The sequence below is a fragment of the Lagenorhynchus albirostris genome, chromosome 5, assembly GCF_949774975.1.
Source record: "Lagenorhynchus albirostris chromosome 5, mLagAlb1.1, whole genome shotgun sequence".
NCBI classification, from domain to species: Eukaryota; Metazoa; Chordata; class Mammalia; order Artiodactyla; family Delphinidae; genus Lagenorhynchus; species Lagenorhynchus albirostris.
In genome coordinates this window covers 38,418,352-38,441,720 of record NC_083099.1, presented here as the reverse complement: position 1 = coordinate 38,441,720, position 23,369 = coordinate 38,418,352, and the positions used below count along the sequence as shown (strand labels likewise).

Sequence of the window (23,369 nt, the reverse complement as noted above, 5' to 3'; positions counted from 1 at the left end):
TAAGTATGTTATTTTATTTATTTATTTTAAACACATTTATTTATTAATTTATTAATTTTTTTGGCTGTGTTGGGTCTTCATTGCTGTGCACGGGCTTTCTCTAGTTTTGGCAAGCGGGGGCTTGCGGAGCATGGGCTCTAGGCGCACGGGCTTCAGTAGTTGCAGCACGCGGGCTCAGTAGTTGTGGCTCGCAGGCTCTAGAGCACAGGCTCAGTAATTGTGGCACACAGCCTTAGTTGCTCTGCGGCATGTAGGATCTTCCCAGGCCAGGGCTCGAACCCGTGTCTCCTGCATTGGCAAGCGGATTCTTAACCACTGTGCCACCAGGGAAGTCCCAAGTATGTTATTTTATAATGAAGGGAAACTGCAGTACGTGACAGATAAAAATTGCTCGAATTATAAAACTGAAAGAATAAAATATATCAGCTCTAGCATTTAGATAATAAAATCAGTAATTTTATGTGATGCTTTCTCAGTAGAACTTAAATATACTGATGATCTGCTCTTTTGTAAGATATATATTGAAATAAAGAAGAAAATCTGCTTTGAACTCCACTCAGCAATCATGTATCAAGTTACTAGAAGCTGTAGTGGATACAGTTCCTGCCCTCAGGAAGTCTGCAGCATCATAAGTTTGAGCAGAGCTGCTTTTTATGTCCCCAACATTGGTTGGAGCCAAGGGTGGAAGCTATGAGGTTTAAGAGAAGGAAGAATTTTTTAATAGCCAGAGCTGTCCAAGGATACTCTGAAGGGTTGAATCTCACTTGACTGGGAGGTTTTGGAGCAAATTTAAGCTTCAAGCGTGTGACTAGACTAGAGATCATTGCAACTTCTTCAAATGATGAGACTCTACATTTCTAGTTGAAGAATGATAGCCATCTTTCATCTATGGAATTCATCAAAATTACTTCAAGCCCCGTGGTGAGAATTAGGTCTTGGATCTCCCTAATGTCCTGACATTCATGGCTGCAGGATGTCAAAAAAGAGACTGAAAAGTAAACACTTCAAAATGGTATCCAAATAAGTAAACACAATTCAAGTGATTGTGCTGTAGGATTCTTCAGCTGAAAATGACTTTCCATCAGGTTAGCTTGTTTGTAAAAACAGCCAAGGCATTCCCAAGTCTGAGGCTCAGTGGAAAGCCTCCTCCTAAGGGCTTACTGACTAATCTGCTGTCAGTGGAACTAAATAACAAAGCATCAGGGAAAGTAGCATCTTCCTGTATTTGAGTTTCTTGTGATTACGGTCAGAACTCCATCCGATTCCAAATTTGGTAATTAAAGTTGCAGAATATGGAGCAATTTCAGATTAACCGTTGTACACTAATATTCTATAAAATCAGTGGCATGTCTGGGTCAAACAAAGCCTCATCATTTACATATATTAGTAATAGACATATGAGCCATATATTCACATTTTTTTTCAAATCATGGGGATTAATTACTTGCTTCCAGTTATTATTATTATTTTGGAGGAACAGGAGACCAAGGATGGTGTTCGTGGCTTTATCATCTGGTTCTCATTAACTCTTCCTGAAATACTTGTTAAAAAGGCAGGAGAGGGAGGGCTAGAGAAGAGGTTAATAAAGTGCCTTGTTAGGTGTCATCTCATTTCTTGCTCCCAGCAATTATATTTGACAAAGAAAGACACTGAAGATCACACTGGTATGTAACTTGCTGAGAGTAACCCAGCTTTGAAATGGTGGGGCCCCTGCCTGCCTCCAGAGCCTGGCTCCAAGCTGCCTAGGCCTAAATTAATTGTCTAATTATATCAAGCATGCAGGGGCCATTTTGTTCCAGAACACTGAAGCAATAAAAAACAGTATGACATCACATCTGGTTTTGCCCAACTTTTCTAAACTTAAACTAAACTTTCTTTTAAAAGGAAAAAGCATCAATGCATTTTGTTCCCCACTAGTAAACAGGCAAAATGTATTGAAGTGATTAGATTTACAGGGCTTTAAATAAGTTAGTATAAAAACTCTCTTGATTAAGAAAGCCATGGGAGGGCTTCCCTGGTGGTGCAGTGGTCGAGAGTCCGCCTGCCGATGCAGGGGACACGGGTTCGTGCCCCGGTCGAGGAAGATCCCACATGCCGCGGAGCGGCTGGGCCGGTGAGCCATGGCCGCTGAGCCTGCGCGTCCGGAGCCTGTGCTCCGCAACGGGAGAGGCCACAGCAGTGAGAGGCCCGCATAACGCAACAAACAAACAAACAAACAAAAAAAGAAAGCCATGGGAAAGAGTTAACTTTATGTAAATATATAAAAGAAAAAATTATGGAAGTTAACAATGCGGTCAATAAATGGGTGACATGAATAAAAGATACACAAATATGGAAGGATAAAATGATGGGTGATGTGATGACAACGGCTCTCATTAAAAGAAAAATAAAATTCAATCCATTTACTAAAATTAAATTCAGGGACTTCCCTTGTGGCCCAGTGGTTAAGAATCTGCCTGCCAATGCAGGGGACACGGGTTCGAACCCTAGTCCAGGAAGATCCCTCATGTCACGGAGCAACTAAGCCCGTGTGCCACAACTACTGAGCCTGTGCTCTAGAGGCCATGAGCCACAACTACTGAGCCCACGTGCCTAGAACCCATGCTCTGCAACAAGAGAAGCTACCGCAATGAGAAGTACTCGCACCGCAACAAAGAGTAGCTAGCCCCTGCTCACCGCAACTAGAGAAAGCCCGCGCGCAGCAACGAAGACCCAACGCAGCCATAAATAAATAAATAAATTCGAGTCTCAGAGGAAAGGAGTAGTGCTCTATGGAAAACATCCATAAAGCAAGTCAGTTAAAAGCTATTTTGGGCAAGTGACACTACACTGAAGGAGGAAATGGAAAGGTGGAGCGAACCCAAAGATGTCCCCATAACAAGTACAGTGGGAGCACCCATTCTACCTGTCAACTCCAGATTGAATTTTGGAAGAGCTGCTGACCATCTTAGTCTGGGGCCCACTGCTCTGGAACTCATCCTTCTTCAAGGCTATTAGTTTCCAGAACAAAGGACAAATTCTCTCTTTTCTCTTATTCCCCAAACCAGGAGAACCTCTAAACTGAGAACAGGATCCAAAGATAGGACTTCTATTTTTATCTTTGTCATAAACACTATGAAATCTCAGATGAGTCTTACAATATCTGTATATCCTTTGCCACCATTACTTCCTCCTTTAAAATCTGGATTATAACTCAGTTTTGTACAACATGTAGTTCAGATGTTAGGATTTATTCAATCATGGAATAAACAAATGGAAATAGAACACATCCAGTTTAGGGGACTGCTATTTCAGAGGTGGAGTGTGTGTGACAAGGCATGACAAGAGCACACGTGGATGTGGCCAGAGTCAAGGAGACACATTAGTGGAAAATTCCATCATATGTGGAAAAGAATCACTCACTCATGGTTAGATCGCTTTCAGCAATTTAGGCAAAATGTTTGTCTTTTGGGGTTGTTGATCTTTTTGTAAGGTTGTGTTGCTGCAGAATTTTAATACGTGTTTTCACTGAACAACACAGGAAAATGTCTAAGATGGAATATGTTCAGTAAGACTGAAAATCATGGGCAAACATGAGTATAATCAGTGAAGCTATAGCATCCTAAATGTTTTAGGTAAAAGTATCTTGGCCATATTTTAGCATGGTAAAATAGTGTTATCACTGGATTGCAACTAGACTGTAAGTCAAAATGGAAAGGGAGGCATGAGTCAGGTGAAGAGGGACAGTGAGTACAAATTCCTGGCAGTGAGAGAGGGAGAGTCACATCTCGGGATGACACATGGCTTAGTGTGACTCAAGGGCAGAGTGCAGAATGGGAGGAGAGACCAGGACTGAGGCAGGCAGGAATAAGCAGGATCAGATCAAGGATGACTTTGACAACCTGCAAATATTAGAGTTTTAACTTAATTCTGAGGGCCACATGGAGTCATTGAAAGGTTTATTTCAAGCAGGGGGCTGGCATTGTCAAATCTGCAACAAAGGAAGATTGCTTTGCCAGCTCAGTAGAAAGGAGCCCTGAGTGGGGCAGGATGGGAGGCAGGGAGGATAGGAGGCCAGTTTTCATGGAGGAGGTTCCTATCCCGAGGGCCCCTTGGTTAGGGTGGTCTAGGAGAGGGGGAGCTAGCATTCCTGGGTCCTTAACCTCTGCCAATTGGTTGAGAGCATTATCTATAGATATGTCTACAACATTTTCAGATGAAGGCCACTTTGAATGGACTTAAAATATGGCTTAATTGCATTCCCACTGGGAAAGTAAATTTCAAAATGAAAATATAAATTAGCTCACCATCTGTTTGAAATTTCTAATATTAAAAAATGGCCAATTTTCCCCACTCTTTGCAATGTAAGAGTGGTTTATTTTTATGTTTGTTTTCATTTTTATCCTTAGTGACAGCTGGATTGGTTTCAATTCCAAAAACAGTGGAAGAAGCAAGAGAAAGCTTTGCTGGGTAACTTGATCATTCTGAAGGTGAGAATTCCATTTGTGATGGCAATCAGCTGTATTTGGCATAATTTGGGGGGAACATGCCAGGAAGGCAAGTCCTCAGTGAAAAAGAAGCACAGATGGGTGTCTTTGTTCATGCTTTATTACACCCAGTTAGGTCTGAACCAGTCATGCGTTGATCAGATTACAGTTTCCACCAACCCAAACTAGATCTATCCTAGGCTGGCCAACTGGGTGGGGAGCTGAGGCGAAAGGAGACTGTGGAAAAGGTGTGGAAACCAGAAAGATGAGTAGGAGTTAGCAAAGGATGTGCCCAAACTTCCATTTAAGGCTTCTGTTCAACGAATCTGATCAGCCCCAAACACTGCAGAAAAACAGTGGAAATGGCCCTTTGGAAAGGCATGAAGGAGAATCTGAATAAATTTCCAGGAAAGAAGCAAAACGGATGTCAGACAGGTTGTTCTTAAAATTGTATTTCTGTGCTTGCAAACATAATGGACACTGTGAAGTAACTATGGCAGACTTCAAACCAGAAGTAGAAACAGAGGGCAATACTCCCTTGGACTGATAGGCTTCAAGAGCGGATTTTCAGGATGGAGAGGAAGAGCCCATGAAGACACAGTGTTCAGAATTTACTTTCTAAGTCAGTAAGCCAACTTTAATTGAGACTTAATTAGTATTAATTAACTACAACAGAAAACAATTTCTCCGTATTTTTTCCTCATTCTGTCAAATTTCTGTCATCCATACTCTGCATCAGGGCTGACTCTCCAATACGTGAAAGACAGTCTTGCCTAGATCTGCCTCTCCACGACTGGAGATCCTCAATCTGAGCCCTCTACCCCTGCCAACCAACCCTAGGAACAGCCCCTCCGCACCTACACCCCATCCTCTCCTGTTCCCTGTGGAGCCAGAAGTTAGAGAACCTCCCATTTACCCCTTTACTCTTTGGAAAAGACTCAGATGTTCTCTTTACTCAGGCCCAAATTGAGAGCTACTCATTTTTTAATTTACTAACTTTGGTTTCTCATAAATGGAGTTACCAGAGAAATGTGTAGCATTTTCTCTATATCAAATAAATACAGAAATACAGTAAATGCATATCTTAAAACTAGGCAAATCCCTCTTGCAGAAAAGCTATTTATGTTTTCAAATGTATGTATTCCTAAATTTTAATTAGACCCATCCTTACCAGATGTATTAGTAAACTTTCCTAAATAAATAGGTTTTTTTTTTAAAATAGGCTTTACATTTGGAAAATATTCAGAACACCAAAAAATTTAAAAGTCATCCATAATCCCCCCAATTTTAAAAAGCTATAAGAAGTGAAACCTCTGCCCATCTCTTCTTATCCCCCAGTGGTGACCACTGTAAATAGTTTGGGGAAAATTCTCCCTTCACTTTTTCCTGACATTTCTCTATGTATGTGATCCTATAGAGAAACATATATACTCTCCTTTTTTGTTTTTTAAAGAAAAACAGATCCAGGATGCCAAGAGATGGTCAGGTGAACCAACAGAAACAGCAAAAACAGCTGTTGTGAAGAAAGAAAGCAAATACACATCTACAATGCATTAGCCACAATTCTGACATCCAAAAAGCTCAGTAAAGAAAAATGTGTCTAACTTGTAACATTTGGTAATAAAATCTGACTGGACTGATAGTCTTGTTATTTCACTCAGTGGGGCCATTCCTGTGTTTCACTGCAGAAATATTAATGTCACTGCATGGAAGAGGCTACTCTAGATCTCCAGGGGCATGTGCATTTTGTTAACTTTCTAAAATTCAAAGTTGAATTCCAAAACCTATCTGAAATCAAAGTTCTTATACAGGAGATTGTGAGCCTAAGTTGCATGCTCCTTTCCTTAGACACTTTCTTTCCTTACAGTCCTTGTTAGTCTCCTCTTTTCCTCCTACCTCACTAGCTATTCCCTCTCTGTCACCATGGCCTAGTCTCCTCCTCCTCCCAGCCTCTCACAGTTGGAGAGTTCTCCACCCTCTTCTTTGTTACCTCATGCCCTGGGTGATCTCATTCAGCCCCAAGGCATAAGTATCAGCTACACGTGGATGTCTCCGAAATCAGCATTTCTAGTCAGCCTTCCCCTGAACATACCACCCATTCAACACCTCCGTTTGGATATCTAACATACATATTAAGGTTAACATGTCCCAAATCAAATTCTTGACATTCCTTCCCAGTTGTATTCCTTGACCAGTGTTTCCCATCTCAGTAAATGGCACTTTCACTCTCAGTTGTTGAGATTCCAAACTCTGGAGTTATCCTTGACCCTTCCTAGTCTTTCATATCATCCAACCCATCTCCAACTTCTGTTGCCTCCATCTAGGAAATATATACCAAATCTGGCCACTTGTCACCTCCTTTACCACGATGACCATCAATGCTTTTCTAGACCTTTTCAAGGACCTTGTAATAGGTCTTTCTGCTTTCATTTTTGCCTCCCCTCGCCACCTTGCAACCTATTTTCCACAAAGCAGTCAGAGTTATTCTCTAAAAATAAGTCAGATCATGTCACTCACTTGTTCAAAATTCCCAGGTAGCTTTTCATCACACTTAGAAAAGAATCCAAAGTCTTTACTGCCTTCAAAGACTCCACATGAATTGGCCCCTCCAACCTTGCTTTCTACCACATCCTCCTTGCTTACTAAGCACCAGGAATGCTTGCTGACTTCCTTGTGGTTTCTTGAAGGTTCCCAGGATGTTCCTAGCCACAGGGCCGTTGCACTTCCTGTTCGCTCTGCCTGGAATGTTCTTTTCCTCACTTCAGGTCTGCTTGAATATTATCTCTTCAGAGAGTCCTCTCCCTCAGAAAGTATTCCTTTACCCAAATTAATACTTCATCTTAGCATCTATTAAAAAACAACTATTGGGGCTTCCCTGGTGGTGCAGTTGTTGAGAGTCCGCCTGCCGATGCAAGGGACACAGGTTCATGCCCCAGTCCGGGAAGATACCACATGCCGCGGAGCGGCTGGGCCCATGAGCCATGGCCGCTGAGCCTACGCGTCCGGAGCCTGTGCTCCGCAATGGGAGAGGCCACAACAGTGAGAGGCCCGTGTACCACAAAAACAAGAAAACAACTATTTACATGTTAAATGAGTGCATAAACAACTGCATTAGACCTATAATGAAAAAGGATATATATGTATATAATATATATATATACATATATATATATGTATATATATATATAAAACTGAATCACTTTGCTATACACCAGAAACTAACACAACATTGTAAATCAACTCTACTTCAATAAAAAAGTAAGATTAAAAAAAACAAAAACAGCCACATTAGGCACACAGATGTATACCCAAGCTTGCCTCTGGGATTCTGTGGGTTCATGGAGGAGCTCTCCTTTTGTTCAGACTTGAAGAATAAACAGAAGTGTGTCAGGCACCTGTTACTGAAATTTAAGCTAGAATCTGCTTTGTCTTAATTTCTAAATTTCTCATAATCTTAAAAAATATCTCATTAAGCTTCGTATTCTGTTGTTTATTTGCTTTACTTATAACTTTCCTGGTTCTTCTTCTATAATCTTGTCCTTTATCCTTTCCTCTGCTGCCCTCTCTCTCAGGTCCTCTTTATAATTTACTCCTTTCCATTATTTTAAATTATTTTTTAAAATTAAGGTAATATATTATGCATAGTTAAGAATTAAAATACTATAAAATTATAATGAAATGAAGTATTCCTCCACACTTACAAGTTCTGCCTCCCAGGAACAACCATTTTCAGGTTTTTAAGCTGTTTCTTATGATATTTGTCTCCATAGTCCTAAATAATATAATTATACAGCTATCTCATAGTTTTCAGTTTTGAAGTCGTTATCTACTGATTTCATAGAATGAAAGACAAGGATTTAACTTCCTATTTCAACTCGTAACAGTTGTTTCTCTTCCCCCCATTAGGAGATGTTTCTGCTCCTTTGGGAGAAGCTTCTATCACAATTTTATTGGAAAATCTTCCCAATTTCTATAGCAATTTTCAGTCAAATCTATATTACACCTTATATGATTATAGTATATAAATATTATGTACATCTTAGCCATGCAGTGTACTATGATTACATTTTCTTTCTTGCAAAGTTTCCTTCTAGAGTTTATTATTATCCCGTTACTTATCTGCTTAATTTTCTAGGTGTTGATAACTAATTTTTCACCAAACCTACTTACAGATGTGTAAATATCCTCTCAACATGTTCAAGCACTCCATGTAATCTATCAGTTCTCTTTTTTTATCAGATACATACTTCTAAAAACCCTCCATTCTTCTGCAGAACTCAACCTGGCTATTCTCTAAATCTGTTGCACTGCTGTCATCCTTGGATTTCTTCCCACCATCATCCTGGGGAATCCCTCTACCTCTCTCCTGTGCTGGAACGCTCATTTCCTGATTCCTGTGTCTTCTCCCTTCTTAGTTTACTCCCTCTTTGTGGTGTCGTATATCTTCTAACAGCTTCCTGAGAAAGGCTGCAAAGGAAGTACCGTTTTTGAGAACTTTAATGTCTGAAAATATCCTTGACACTTGCATTCAATTGATGATTTAGCAGGATATAGAATCCTAGGTTGGAAAAAGTTTTCCTTCAGAATTTGGAAGCCATTGGCTTCTAGTTTCTACTGCTGTTGTAAAATGCCAGATTTCTAATCCTTTTTAAGTGACCCCTCTTTTTTTCCTGAACGCTTTTAAGTACTTACGTTTGTCCTTAAGGTAATGACATTTCATGATGTGTTTGCTTTGCCATCCATCATACTGAGTGGACCCTTTCAATATAGAAATGCCCTTCAGTACTTCGAAAAATTATTGGATTAGTTCCTGGATAGTTTTCTCCCTTCCATTTTCTCTGTTCTCTCTTTCTGGAACTCCTATTAATGAGGTATTAGACATCCTGGCTTGATCTTCTAATTTTCTTTTCTTCTCTCCATCTCTTTGCCTTTTCCTTCTACTTTCTGGGTAATTTCTTCATCTTTATCATCTAAGCCAAATATTAAATTTTTTATTTCAGTTCTTGTATTTTAATACTCATTCCTGTTTTTTTTTTAATAGCCTCTGTTCATGTTTCATGGATACAATATCTTCTCTTTTCTCTCTAAGGATATTAATTGTGCTCTTTTTTGAAGCTCACTTTTGCTTCCCACATTGTTTTGTATCTGTCTCCTATGAGTTCTTTTTTTGCTTATTTGTTTGATCCTGACTTCTGCCTTTCATGTTAGAGGTGCTCCTCAAATGGTTGGGGATTCTTGGCTTTTTGGGCTTAAAAATGAGTCTTCAAAATGTTACTGGAAGCTCTGTGTGCCTGCATAACGGCTTATTTACCGGTATATGTCTCAGTGGGTAGATTGGACATGGATATAACTTTTACTTAAGAATATACAAACAGCTTGTGCAGCTCAATATCAGAAAAACAAACAACCCAATCAAAAAATGGGTGGAAGACCTAAACAGACATTTCTCCAAAGAAGACATACAGATGGCCAAGAGGCACATGAAAAGATGCTCAATATCACTAATTATTAAAGAAATGCAAATTAAAACTACAATGAGGTATCACCTCACACTGGTCAGAATGTGCATCATCAAAAAATCTACAAACAATAAATGCTGGATAGGGTGTGGAGAAAAGGGACCCCTCTTGCACTGTTGGTGGGAATATAAATTGATACAACCACTATTGAGAACAGTATGGAGGTTCCTTTAAAAACTAAAAATAGAACTACCATATGACCCAGCAATCCCACTTCTGGGCATATACCCAGAGAAAACCATAATTCAAAAAGACACATGTACCCCAATGTTCATTGCAGCACTATTTACAATAGCCAGGACATAGAAGCAACCTAAATGTCCATCAACAGAGGAATGGATAAGGAAGATATGGTGTATGTATACAATGGAATATTACTCAGCCATTAAAAGGAATGAAATTGGGTCATTTGTAGAGACGTGGATGGACCTAGAGACTGTCATATGGAGTGAAGTATGTCAGAAAGAGAAAAACAAATATTGTATATTAATGCATATTATGTGGAATCTAGAAAAATGGTATAGATGACCTTATTTGCAAAACAGAAATAAAGACACAGATGTAGAAAACAAACGTATGGATGCCAAGGGGGATGGTGGGGTGGGATGAATTGGGAGATGGGGATTGACATATATACACTATTGATACTATGTATAAAATAGATAACTAATGAGAACATACTGTATAGCACAGGGAACCCTACTCAGTGCTCTGTGGTGACCTACTAAATGGGAAGGAAATCCGAAAAAGAGGGTATATGTATACGTATAGCTGATTCACTTTGCTGTACAGTAGAAACTAACATAACATTGAAAAGCAACTATACTCCGATTAAAAAAAAAACCTTTTAATTAAAAGACCCCAATTGTCAGTATCCAGAGGTCTTTTCTTTTGAGCTAGCTCATTTCACCACAGAAAGCTCCTCCAATTTCCTGGATATTGATAGATAAGCCTGGTTGTCTGTGTTTTGGGAAGTGAGTGGGTTTTAGGGACTGGGAGGTCTCACCCTATAATACACAGACCTTCAGTCCAGCTCTTGCCTCATCCCATATTCTGCTGTTGTGTATCCTCAAGACCAAAGCCTCTTGCATTCAGTTTTTCTAGAGTGTAAACCTTTGGTATCCTGCCAGGATCGTAGGTGGGGGCCGCTTGGGGGTTAGAGAGGGCATCTAAGCATCTATTTGCTCCTTTTACAATGATTCAAACAGCCCTGTTTTCAGATCCACTCTTCTCTCCCTCTTTCAGAGGTATCTGGTGTCCTCAATTCCTGAGCCTTTCCAGTGTCATGTCACATGATTGGGTTTGCTCCTTTTAGGATTCCGCATACTCCCACACTCTCCACAGGCATTAGGTTTCAATAGCCGTAGCCTGCTGATTACCTCTCATCCCTACCTTACTTTCCATTTTCCAAAATTTAGTCAACGTCTTTTTCATCTAGTGTCACCTCCTTTCTTGTTCTTTTTTCCTTATGGATTTATTCACTTTTTATTAACTTACTGTCATTTTAGTGGTGTTTGGCATGGAAGCAGAGATAAACATATGCATTCAATTCTCCATGTTTAACCAAGAGCAATCCCTCCTATTTTTGAATCTTCCATTTTCATCAAATAGCTGCAGGAAGTAGTAGAATTTAAAACTTCTGCCCCTTATGTTTTCCTTATCTATAATTTTAAGACAACAAAAATATTGAACTCTCTGTACTGGCTTTCCTTTGATAGCTGTACATGAACTGTTTTTTCAGATTTACCACGTTCTTCCTCTGGATCACAAGGCCCCTAACATCGGGGCCACACTGTCTTGATAGGACTCATACAGAGCTAGTAGGAAGGAAAACTGGCAGCAAGAAGCATGTGATCTATTTTAACCTGACTTTAAATGATAATGTCCTATTCTCTAACATATTATGTTTCTTTTCTGACTTGCTACTTTTTTTTTTTTAATGTTCCAATTTTTATGTCTGTGTCTTCGCCCTATATAGAATTTCAGGAGCCCCCTTTTCACATTTACGTTTCCCATACAGTTTTACTTCCCATTTTCTTTCTTCTTATTGACCTGCACCTTTTGTCGCCTCACCTTCTTGACCCTTGTCTCTGTGGCAGCTCTCCACTAATCCCTGCTCCATGCAGGAATGTCCATTTTGCCCTTTAGAGGCTATGGCTTTCCTCCTATCCTTGAGAACTTTCTTTATACAATTAAAAACAAAGTTCTATCTATTCTCTGGCCTCTTGAATGAGAGCAGGGCTTTCCTCCCCTTAATTAGCTTCCTTATTAGACCATTAATTTATCTTCTTTTTAATGGGAATTTGTTCTCCACTTAAATGAAGCTTTTTTTTTCTCCAGAACCTGAGACATTTCAAGTGTCTGGAATGCATGGTCACAAAAAAGTAGCGCTTTTCACTTTACCTGTTAACAACCTTGATTCTTTCTGGCTCATAACTCCTATCACTTTTATTAGCTCATTTCCTATTTTTATAAGAATATTCTGGACTTTAGCATTCTTAACCAGAGAAGCAGCCTTAATTATTTACTCTTACAGTTCAGTTGTAATTATTTAACTTCTAATGGAAAGTCTGCCCTCAGGCATGTCCTTAGGTAACTACTTTTGTGCTGATCTCTTTCTATTCCCCAATAATGATCCATGATCATTTAAATACCAACTCAGTGTCTTGTATCTTTCAAAAGTCCACATTTAAAAAAATAAAACTTTATCTCTAAGTGGCTTCCTTTTACAACAAGCAGGAAGAACTCCAAATGTAGCTCCTTTTGTGTGAAAAAGATATTTGCTCTCCACTTTTAGCCTAGCTTTTCTTGCCAAAATTACCTCCAGAGGCCCTGAGATTGGCAGCCTCTAAAATGGCTCCCAGTTATCCCGGCCCTCCTGCTGCTCACAGCCTTGTGCAATCCCTTTGTGTTGAGTGTGGGCTGGACTTGTTGTTTCATCTCTAATGAATAGAATGCAGCAAAAGCAGTGGGATGCCACTTCTGAGATTAGGTTACAAAAAGACTGTGGCTTCTAGCTTGGGCACCTTCTCTTGCATGCTCTCATTCTCACTCGCTTGTTTTGAGTGAAGCTAGCTGCCACGTTGTAGGCTCTTCTTTGGAGAGGTTCATGTTGGAAGGAACTGAGTGGGGACCTCTGACCAACAGCCAGCATTGAACTGAGGCTCTCAGCCCAACAGCCTTGAGGAAATAAATCCGGCTGACAACTACATAAGTAACCTTGGAAGCCAGCGCTCCCCCAGTTGAGCCTTTAGATGAGACTGCAGCCCCTGACACCCTAACACCAACCTCATGAGAGGCCTTGAGCCAGAGGCATCCAGCTAAGCCCCACATTCAGATCCCTGACACTCAGAAACTATGAGATAATAAATGTTGTTTGAAGTACTGATTTTGATGACAATTTGTTATGCAACAATAGAAAACTAATGCAAGTCCTTATGGCCAATTTTTTAGCTTTTAGTCTGTGCTTTTTATATGAGAAGTTTCTTTTTAGGCCATTCTTTCCTCTGGATGTCAGTTTAATTGCTCACATAATATTTTCTGTAAATTCCTCTTTGAAAGCAGGAATGGCAGTTGCCAGTCTTGTTCATAATTGCCTATTGATGACTAGCACAGTGCCTGGCACTTGAATAGTTGCCTATTATATATTTACTGGATTTGACCCTTCAGTCTTTTTCTACATGTCCTAGTTTATAAGTTACTCGTCACTTTCCATATTGCCATTTCTTTTGGGGATTTAGGAGTTAGAAAACCTGCTGGTCTAGTAACTTTGAGTTTTTTCTCCTTTAATCTGCTGTCCCTCCTCCTCTTGAACTTCAACACTGCTGTCTCATTTGAAGCATCACCTCTCTCCTTCTCCAGCAGAGCTGAATCCATGTGTGCTCGCTCTTGCCACTCCTGCCTGGACTGGTGGAGCAGCTCCCTTTTTCAAGGGAGGCTGTGCTGCTGTGTTCCAACAGGAGACACTCAATCACGTAACACCCTAACCATCTGGTGGAGTAAGCACTAGTGTGTTTGTTGTTATTCTAAAAGTGAGAGAGAGAGAGAGAGAGACAGCGTGTTTGTGTGTGTGTGTGTGTGTGTGTGTGTGTGTGTGTGTGTGTGTGTGTCCTGGAGATGTTGAGTGCCAAGCCTGAGGTCACTTTGAAATTTGGAAGCAGAATAACTAGAATTTTGGTATCCTAAAAGAGGAAGTATAGAGATTCATGGAGATGAAGTTTGGTGAGTCAAATCTTGGAGATTCATATTTGAATCTTCGCTCCACCATGCTGTGTGAGCTTACAAATTATTCAAATATCTTGAGTCAGTTCCTCATCTGTAACATGGAAATAATTCCTACTCTATAGGGTTTTAGGCATTATTCTTGATCCAGTATTCTGTTAATTCTACATTTTAACTTAAAATTTCTTTGTAATAGGTTCACTTCATAATTATAATGATAGCATAAACTTTTAATTTGGGTTGATAATTTAAATACAGGAAGAAAACATGGTATGTTTGTTAACGATCAATATTACTACTAGCACTTTCCTTTTATTCTTTTATTAAGATGCCAATAAAACCCCCCCAAAATTACTCATCACTAACATTCAGAATCTTCCTCCATTTGCCTTTATTTGCTATACTGTCATAAATGGGATCAAATATTCTAATGTGACAATATTCTAATTCTTGGCTATTGGAAAATTGCCCCACTGTCTTAATAAGTTTGGGCTGCTATAACAAAATACAAGAGGCTGCGTGGTTCAAACAACAAACATTATTTCTCACAGTTTGGGAGGCTGGGAAGTTCAAGAACAAGGTGCCAGCAGATTTGGTGTCTGGTGAGGGCTCGCTTCCTGATTCAAGATGGCCATCCTCTTGCTGTGTCTTCACATGGTGGAAGGGGCGAGGAAGTTTTCTTTCATAAGGGTACTGACCCCATTCAGGAAATTAGTTCATCTCTCAAGATGTAATCACCTCCCACAGACCCACCTCCACATATTATCACGCTGGGGATTAGGTTTCAACATATGAATTTGGGGGGACACACACACATTCATTCCATAGCATCCACCATTTCTAAACTGTTCAGCAGTTCAGAAATAAGATTTTCTTAGGAAAAAAATTTCAAATCGAAATAAGTCTACTCCGGTTTAAATAAAAACACTGCTGAAATAATCATGCATACATAGGAAAGAAGACCACTATATGTAAATTATCTTATAACTTTAGATTGACAGAAAAACAAAACCCTAAAGGACAATTGTTTTTAAAATATATTGTCCAAAATATTAACTTAAGCAGCAAGTACTCTAAAAGTTTCTTTGGCAAAGATTTAATGTCACAACAAATAAGACATAAATTTATAAAGATTTCTAATCTGAGAGGTTTTAAATGGTCATTTGCAGCACAGTAGAACTGGCTCAGGAAACCTTAGAGATTATGTAGTTAAATGTATTATTCATTTTACAGAAAAGGAAGCCAGGTCCAGAGAGGTTAAGTGCCTGTCTAGTTAAGGACAGAGCCAGGATATGACCCCAGATCTCTGATTAATAGTCCAGGACTCCTTGCATGACACCAAGCTACCTTTCCTGTTTTGTTTGTTGAAAGAACATGCACTCTTTCACTAATTGCAATGGTACCATCACCTGCTTCTTACCTCTTCCTGGGACTGGTTGAATTGCTGTATCAGTTGTGCTTGTGCCAGCATTACTCTTTCCAGTTCATCTGACTTCTGTTTCATTTCCTTCCTCAAGTCCTCTGAAACTGAATCATTACTGTCAATTTCCTTCTTCAAGCGTGATTCAAATTCTGCAACCAAATTTTTAAGGTTCTCGATTTCTTTCTCCTTTAACTCAGATTCTTCAGTATATTGAATATGGGATTCATGGAGCTTTTCTTCAAGAGCAGCCACTTTCAGCCTTAGATCTTTAGTGGCGCCTTCGATTAAGTCAGATATCTGTAAGATAAATCTTGCCTTAGTTTGTGGGTGATAGCCTCTAGGTATCCACAGAATTCTCGTGGTTTTAAGAGGTTTATTCTAAATAACTGGTGTTCTGATCTGATGAAAACAAATCCTATGACATACATAGGGCTTCAAGATTTTAAAAGTTAAGACTAAAATTTTATTTTTATCAACTAAAATGGAATTGCATTAATCACTTGGGCATACTTGGAAATACATAAATCTCTGTGGCTGAACTGAGCTACCAAGGACAGCTCAAGTCTTGATCAAGTGCCTGTCTGGACTCACTTTAGGGTGGCTTTGGGACCTAGAAATGCCTGATGTTTGGGGATGCATGTAGGAGAGCACCACACCTATAGTCTACTCAAACCATACCAGTTAAGTTTTCCTTCAATATATTTTTTTTCTTTCTTGAATATGATGACTGGAGGTACCCTAGACACTACACCTTCTATAGCAGCCCTGCCCAACAGAACTTTCTGTGATGATAGAAATATTCTGTGCTGTCCTATATGGTAGCCACTAGCCACATGTGACTATTGATAGTGGTGTGCTGGTAGATATTTAACAACGGACTCACACATACACACACAAAAGCCAGATTTATATCTAATTTCCATGGTGTGAATACTCTCACCATGGCCAATTCCAAGCTATGAAGGTGATATCACTGTTCGTTAAGCTGGGAAGAAATGCACATAATAGGCTCTCGCTTGTTAGTATGGGCTCTTGTGCCTTTGAAACGTGGCGAACATGAGTGAGGAACTCAATTTTCAATTTAATTTTAATTAATTGAAACTTAAGTAGACACATAAGTTACCACATTAGACAGTGCAGTTCTAGGCGATACCAGAATACTTAGAAAATATACTGCTTCTAAAGGTGGTACCTCTAGACAAAGAGAGGAAAGAATAACTTGAGAAACTTCTCCTCAAAGTCATGAAATTCTTTAGAAGGGAAAAGATTACTTACTTTTTTCTCCTTAAAAAGCAAAACAAATAACAGAAAACAGACCAGGAAGAGCAAAACTCCTTCTGATGAAACATATCCTTATTATTTATGCTATGGATATTGTCACATAAATATTAGTACAAGAAATCAGCCCATGAAGAATCTGGAAAACATTCATAGACCAAAGTTCCAAGGATTTTGTGAACCATTACTTAAGTTATGTATCCAAAATTTGTTTCAAATGTTAAATTTACATTAAGAATAACTTTTACAAGAAATCTATTTACCACATTAGTAATTTTATAAATTAAATTAATATTCCATTTTCTTCAATTAATCCAGGAAGGAAGAGGGCCACTGCTAGGTCTGAACAGTAGTCTCCTTCATCCAGAGGAGAGCTGACACTGAAACAGAGCAGGTTATCCTGGGGAGAGGAGGCTCACATAGCCACAAACATGTTTTGATTTTTTAAAAAGGGAGTCAACATTTTAAAAATCAAGGGACCTCCCTGGTGGCACAGTGGTCAAGAATCCACCTGCCAATGCAGGGTACACGGGTTCGAGCCCTGGTCCAGGAAGATCCCACATGCTGCAGAGCAACTAAGCCCATGCGCTGCAACTACTGAGCCTGTGCTGTAGAGCCCATAAGCCACAGCTACTGAGCCTGTGTGCCACAACTACTGAAACCTGTGCACCTAGCGCCTGTGCTCTGCAACAAGAGAAGCCACTGCAATGAAAAGCCTGCACACCACAACGAAGAATGGCCCCTGCTCACTGCAACTAGAGAAAGCCCACACACAGCAATGAAGACCCAGTGCAGCCAAAAATAAATAAGTAAATAAAGCTGAATAATATTCCTTTAAAAAAAATAAAAAATCAAGAGAATTCACTCACAAAATCTGGACTTATGATTTCTCTTGAAAGACTGTAGCCCTGGTAAGTTGAGGCCTGCCTTTCAGCATTCCCCTGCTGCTGGTCCTGAGCCACCTGGGGACTGCAACAGCAGTCACAAGGTTACAGGAAAAGTGGGTTGGGGGGCAGGAGCCAGGAAGCAAGAGGTCTGTCTAGGATAGAATCTGTCCAGAAGAGGAGGGGCCTAAGGTGAGCCAGGTTACAAGTTCCCAGCACATACTCCATTGTCCCAATATGACTTCACTTAACAAAACACAAATTAAGAGATAAAATTACTTTTTAAAAAATTTTTTAAGAATTTATTTTTTGATGTGGACCATTTTTTAAGTTTTTATTGAATTTGTTACAATATTGCTTCTGTTTTATGTTTTGACTTTTTGGCCCCAAGGCATGTGGGATTTTAGCTCCCTGACCAGAGATCCAACTCACATTGGAAGTTAAACCCTCTGCATTGGAAGGGGGCGTCTTAACCACTAGACCACCAGGGAAGTCCCCCCAGATGTAAAATTATTAAGAATTTCAAGACAGCATTTGCAGAATGTTAAACCTGAAAGGCCTTTTTGAGTGCGGGGACCTATGGTGCTATACTCACGTGGCTAGCCCTGCCTATCGTTCCCAGTGAGCTACTGAAAAGGCTGTACCATACCCGCTATACACCAAAGTAGAGGCCAGTAGGTCTCATTTAAGGCTAATTTACATAGACTCTTAATGAGTTTATTCAAAAATATGACTTCACCACTGGGTCTTGGTTAATACACACACACACACACACACACACACACACACACACACACACACACACACACACACACACACATTCTACTCTCAGGTGTTATGAAAACAAGGGAACCTTAACGAAACCTTGTATTATGTTTAGGATGCATTGCTTAAGAAATTATGGGGACTTCCCTGGTGGCGCAGTGGTTAAGAATTCGCCTGCCAATGCAGGGGACACGGGTTCGATTCCTGGTCCGGGAAGATCCCACATGCCACGGAGCAACGAAGCCCGTGCGCCACAACTACTAAGCCTGAACTCTAGAGCCCACAAGCCACAAGTACTAGAGACCGCGTGCCTAGAGCCCATGCTCTGCAATAAGAAAAGCCACTGCAATGAGAAGCCCGTGCACCACAATGAAGAGTAGCCCCTGCTCACCGCAACTAGAGAAAGCCTGTGCGCAGCAACAAAGACCCAAAACAGCCAAAAATAAATAAATAAAGTTAAAATGATACTTTGAAAAAAAGAAATTATGGAGGTGTGATTACATTTAAAAAATATTTCCCTTCATTCAAAAATATTTAGAGTTGAAAATATTTGCCATTAAAGGGGATAGCCTTTAATTGTTGGTAAAATTTTAATTATGTGAAACACCTCATTATCTTTTGTTGGATACTTGAGGTATTGGAACATCTAACCATGCTAATTATTAGTTATATAATTTATGTTGTTTTAAAAATAAGTTTATTTTAGTAGGAAAAAATACCATACATAGCTGGATTGTATGCTTATATAATTTATCTCAGTCATTCATTCTGGAGAATAGCCAAACCATTCTATCTACCTAAAACTAAGGCACAATGACCATGAGAAAATCTACAGGAGTTATAAATATAGTGGTGTCCTTAGGAGGAAATAACCAACATCTACAGTTTCAAACCCATTAAATAATGATGAACATCATAATGACAGACCTTCATTTGTAGTTCTTCTTTTTCTTTCTTACATTTTTGGATTATTTCTTGGTGTTTTTCCTTTTCAATATCGAGTTCCAGTTTAACTTCTTCAAAGAGAAGAGCTTGCTCCTGAAATTCAACTAAATGTTGGGCCCTTTCCTTGGCGAGTTCAGCTTCAACCTAGAAAATAGCATTTAACACACAAATAGAGCCATTTTATCTTAAGATAAGTAAATTAAGCCTATTTTCAGACTCATATTTTTTCTCCCAGTTTTATTCAGATATAATTGACATACAGTGCTGTATAAGTTTAAGGTGTATAGCATAAAGATTTGACTTACATATATCCTGAAGTTATTATCACAATAAGTTTACTGAACATCCATCATCTCATATAGATACAAAATTAAAGAAATAGATTTTTTTTCTTGTGATGAGAACTCAGGATCTAATCATTTAAAAAATTCTAATCCTAATATTAATTTTTAAATTCTAATGTTTAAAAACAATCTGACTCAGAACTCGGGCCAGAAAAGTTGACCTTAGGTCAAATAGTGTTACATCTTCTAAGACCATCAAAACCTGTAAAATGAGTAGAGAAGTTAGTACAATATATTATAACAGTTTTCAGAAATACTAAAAGCTTAATCTTCTATACATTTATGGTGTAAACTCAGTCCTTGCCAGCAACCCTATAAGGAAAAAACAAAAGATTTTGAGGCTCTTACACTAAGTTCTGCTGAAAACTAAGAGTGGATACAAGGAATAAATGTCGATTTTTAAAAAATGGTCCTTTCTTGATAGAGATCAGACAGTTTTGGGGTCAAAGATTATCATTTTAATGCGATTGAGGCCAGAAGGCTGATTGAAGGAAAACATAGTATCCAGATTTTGACTCACATAAAATCACGGTGCTGGAAGGGACCTTAGAAATCCCCTAGTTCATTTTCTCAAGCTTCCATGAATTGTGGAAGAATAAACAAAGGCTTTGGATTGAGTTTAAATCCTGGCTCTAAATCCTGGCTCTGCCACTCTAGTTGTGTGATCTTAAATTGTGACTGTAACCTCTCCTGATGTGGTTATAACTAATTCCCTTGGGGGTCGTTATGAGGATTATAAATGAGATGAAACATCTGTGTAAAGCTCTTGCACAAGCAGGGATTCAATAGGCAGTGGAGATTATTTCTACACCCTGACTTCAGTCTCTACCGTGGAATTTGCACCAAATCATTGTCTGCTCTGTGCCTCAACACCACCAGAAACCATAATTCACTCCTTCCCCAGCAGGCGTTTCCATTTTCAGATAGCGCTCAGCATTAGGAAGTTTTTCCTTTAGTTGAGCCAACATCTCTCTCCCCATGGTTTTTAACCATTGGCTTTGGCTCTGCCTACTGGAGCGAGAGAACAAATCTATGAGTCCTGGAGTCATTTAGCCCTGGGAGACCATATAGTGGAGTAGAGAAGGGATCCCAGTGACAGGCCGGCTCGAGATTTACATTGTGCCATGATTATAAATTCTAAGAAGGAGTAAATGCCAGATAACTTGGGAGAAAAACCATCAAACATGACTTACTGTGACTGTGATTCTCAGGCCACTAAGAGGAGAAGGAGAGAAGTCAACCTGAATTTCTCAAGGGGATACTGAAACTAGGGTACCAGGAAACAGAAAGTTTGCTAAGAAAGTTTTCAGGAAGCCATTTAAATTACATAAAATCCACATAGAAGACTAGTCCCAGTGTGGGGTCTGTGGGATTTATTGCACTGGGTATAGGACTGACCATTTGCATCAAGGCAAAACAGTTACGTTTATACTCAATGCACGGAGTTATTTTGGCTCTCTCAAAATAAATTTCTGGATTGTTTGGGGGAAAGCATACCGATAATCATTTAGGAACATGATAGAACTGTTCAGGTGTGTTGCTAGCAGATTACAAAAGACAAGGAGAGCCTCAGGGCCCTCAGAAAAAAGAGCAGATGTTCTTCTGAATTCCAGGTACTTGTGTTCACTTGCCTCCTGGTAGCCATTTAGATACATCACAGGTATCTCAGAAAAACTGTCTGAACCAGAGATCTTGATACAATTCCCTCCCCACCTGTTCCTTCCTCAATGCTCCCCATCTCAGGACACAGTACCGTCACCCATCGAGTTATTCAAGTCAGTAACTGGGGTAATCACCTTTCACACTTCTGACTCCCTTACCCTCCAAACCTAATCCAGCACCAAGTCCTGTTCATTTTGCCTCCAAAAGATGCATCGAATCCATCCATTTCTCTACACCTCTACTTCCACCACCCTAGTTGTGGTCACCACCACCTCCTGAGTGGCCTCCTTACTTCTATTCCTGCCTCTCTCCAACACCTGATACACAGCAGAGTGTTCTTCACAAACTAGAAATTGGATTATTTTATTCCTTCTTAGTGGTTTTTCAATGCGTTAGTATAAAATCCAAACTTCCATACACGATCTTCTACAGGACCACCATCAGCCCGTATGACACCTTTGTGTAAATCAAAAAAGCATGCCTTCCTTAGAAGAACACAGCCTTGGGGAGGGCACAAGACTTGGTGAGCAGAGCCCAGGCCGGATTCCAGCTCCCTTCTCTCCCTTGGCCTGTGCTATTAGTCACGATGCAACCTGAACAGCATGTATGGCGGCCCTGGACTTCTCCAACCTGACTTTTACTGCCTTTCCCATTTGATTACTGCGCTCCAGCCACACTGGAATAGACAAGTCAAGAACACATGAAAGGAGGAAATCAAATGCAAAACATTCAGAAAACTTCAAGAGTTAATAGCCCACAAGATACCATGACACTATAAAAAAAAAAGAGTAAACAAACATTTTTTGAAAAACTCAAGAAAAGTGTGTGCCAAGGTACTAAAATATCAAGTGTTCAAAAAAATTTCCTTGTGTGGTTAATTGGTAGAGCCAGAGTTATTTTAGGATAAAAAGACATATTTCAAAATATGGATTCAAATTAAGAGAACAAGGATGTACATAAACTATGTGGGACAGGACAAACTAAATTAGATGACAGAAGGACTTGAGAAGAACTTTTAAAAACAGAAGTTCTTTAAATTTATTATGGGGAAGAGGCCATTTAGCAAATCAGCAGAGTCCCTTGATGAAGAGGAAACAAAGGAAGAGTTCAGGGAAGGAAAGGGGGTGGCTGACTGGTTGAATGAGAAGAATGTTCTGTTCTACCTGAGTCAGGAAGAAAGGAGATCTTCTTGCCCCTGAACTGTTCCTTGGAATGAACTAGTGTAGGTAAGGGGAAGGGGAAAAAGGAAGGAATAGATGGAGGATGGGAAAGAAAAACACTGTAGATAAAAAGAAGAGTGATTTACTATTTCTGATTTGATTTTTAATTTGCACAACCTGAGAAAGAGAAGCAACGTGATGAGCTTCAGGTGGGATTTCTAAACATTTAAGGAAGCTGCAGTGGGAAGCCAAAAGCCATCTGAATGTGTTGACTCTGTAGCACAGAGAGATGACACTACTGGTTCCTTCACGATCTGAAGAGTCTGAACAAAGTGATGAGCCCACAAACAATGATTTGCTTAAGCTGGTATATTGTCGTTGAAAAGATGAATTCATACCAAATTGTCATGTTTACATTTTTGACATGTTGATAAGAGCTGTTTGTTTAAAGTATCTTAGATGGCAGGACTTAGGTTTATGCAAAATAAATGAATTAGGTGATGGTGCATACATGTTATGAACTGCTTTATACAATAACTAATAGTAATTTTGAAAATCATGAAAAAATTCTAATCTCTAAAAAACAGCATGAATAATATATGAGTTCAAGAGCTACACAAAAATCAATTATTGTCTGTGTACACATTCCAGATGTTAATTCATCCATATCTTCCTCTAGCTCAAACTCTGTCTCCTCCCTGA

General features: G+C 39.5%; 1 protein-coding gene across 1 annotated transcript in view; it reads right to left on the bottom strand.

Annotated features, from left to right (window-relative positions):
- Positions 1 to 23,369, bottom strand: part of LEKR1 (leucine, glutamate and lysine rich 1) — a 273,743-nt gene that overhangs the window by 1,121 nt on the left and 249,253 nt on the right. Inside the window, exons 14-15 of the mRNA XM_060149884.1 lie at positions 19,484 to 19,645; positions 15,627 to 15,926 (exon numbers count right to left, since the gene is read on the bottom strand). Of these exons, the coding sequence (XP_060005867.1) occupies positions 15,627 to 15,926; positions 19,484 to 19,645 (462 nt within the window). The remainder of the gene's footprint in view (positions 1 to 15,626; positions 15,927 to 19,483; positions 19,646 to 23,369) is intronic.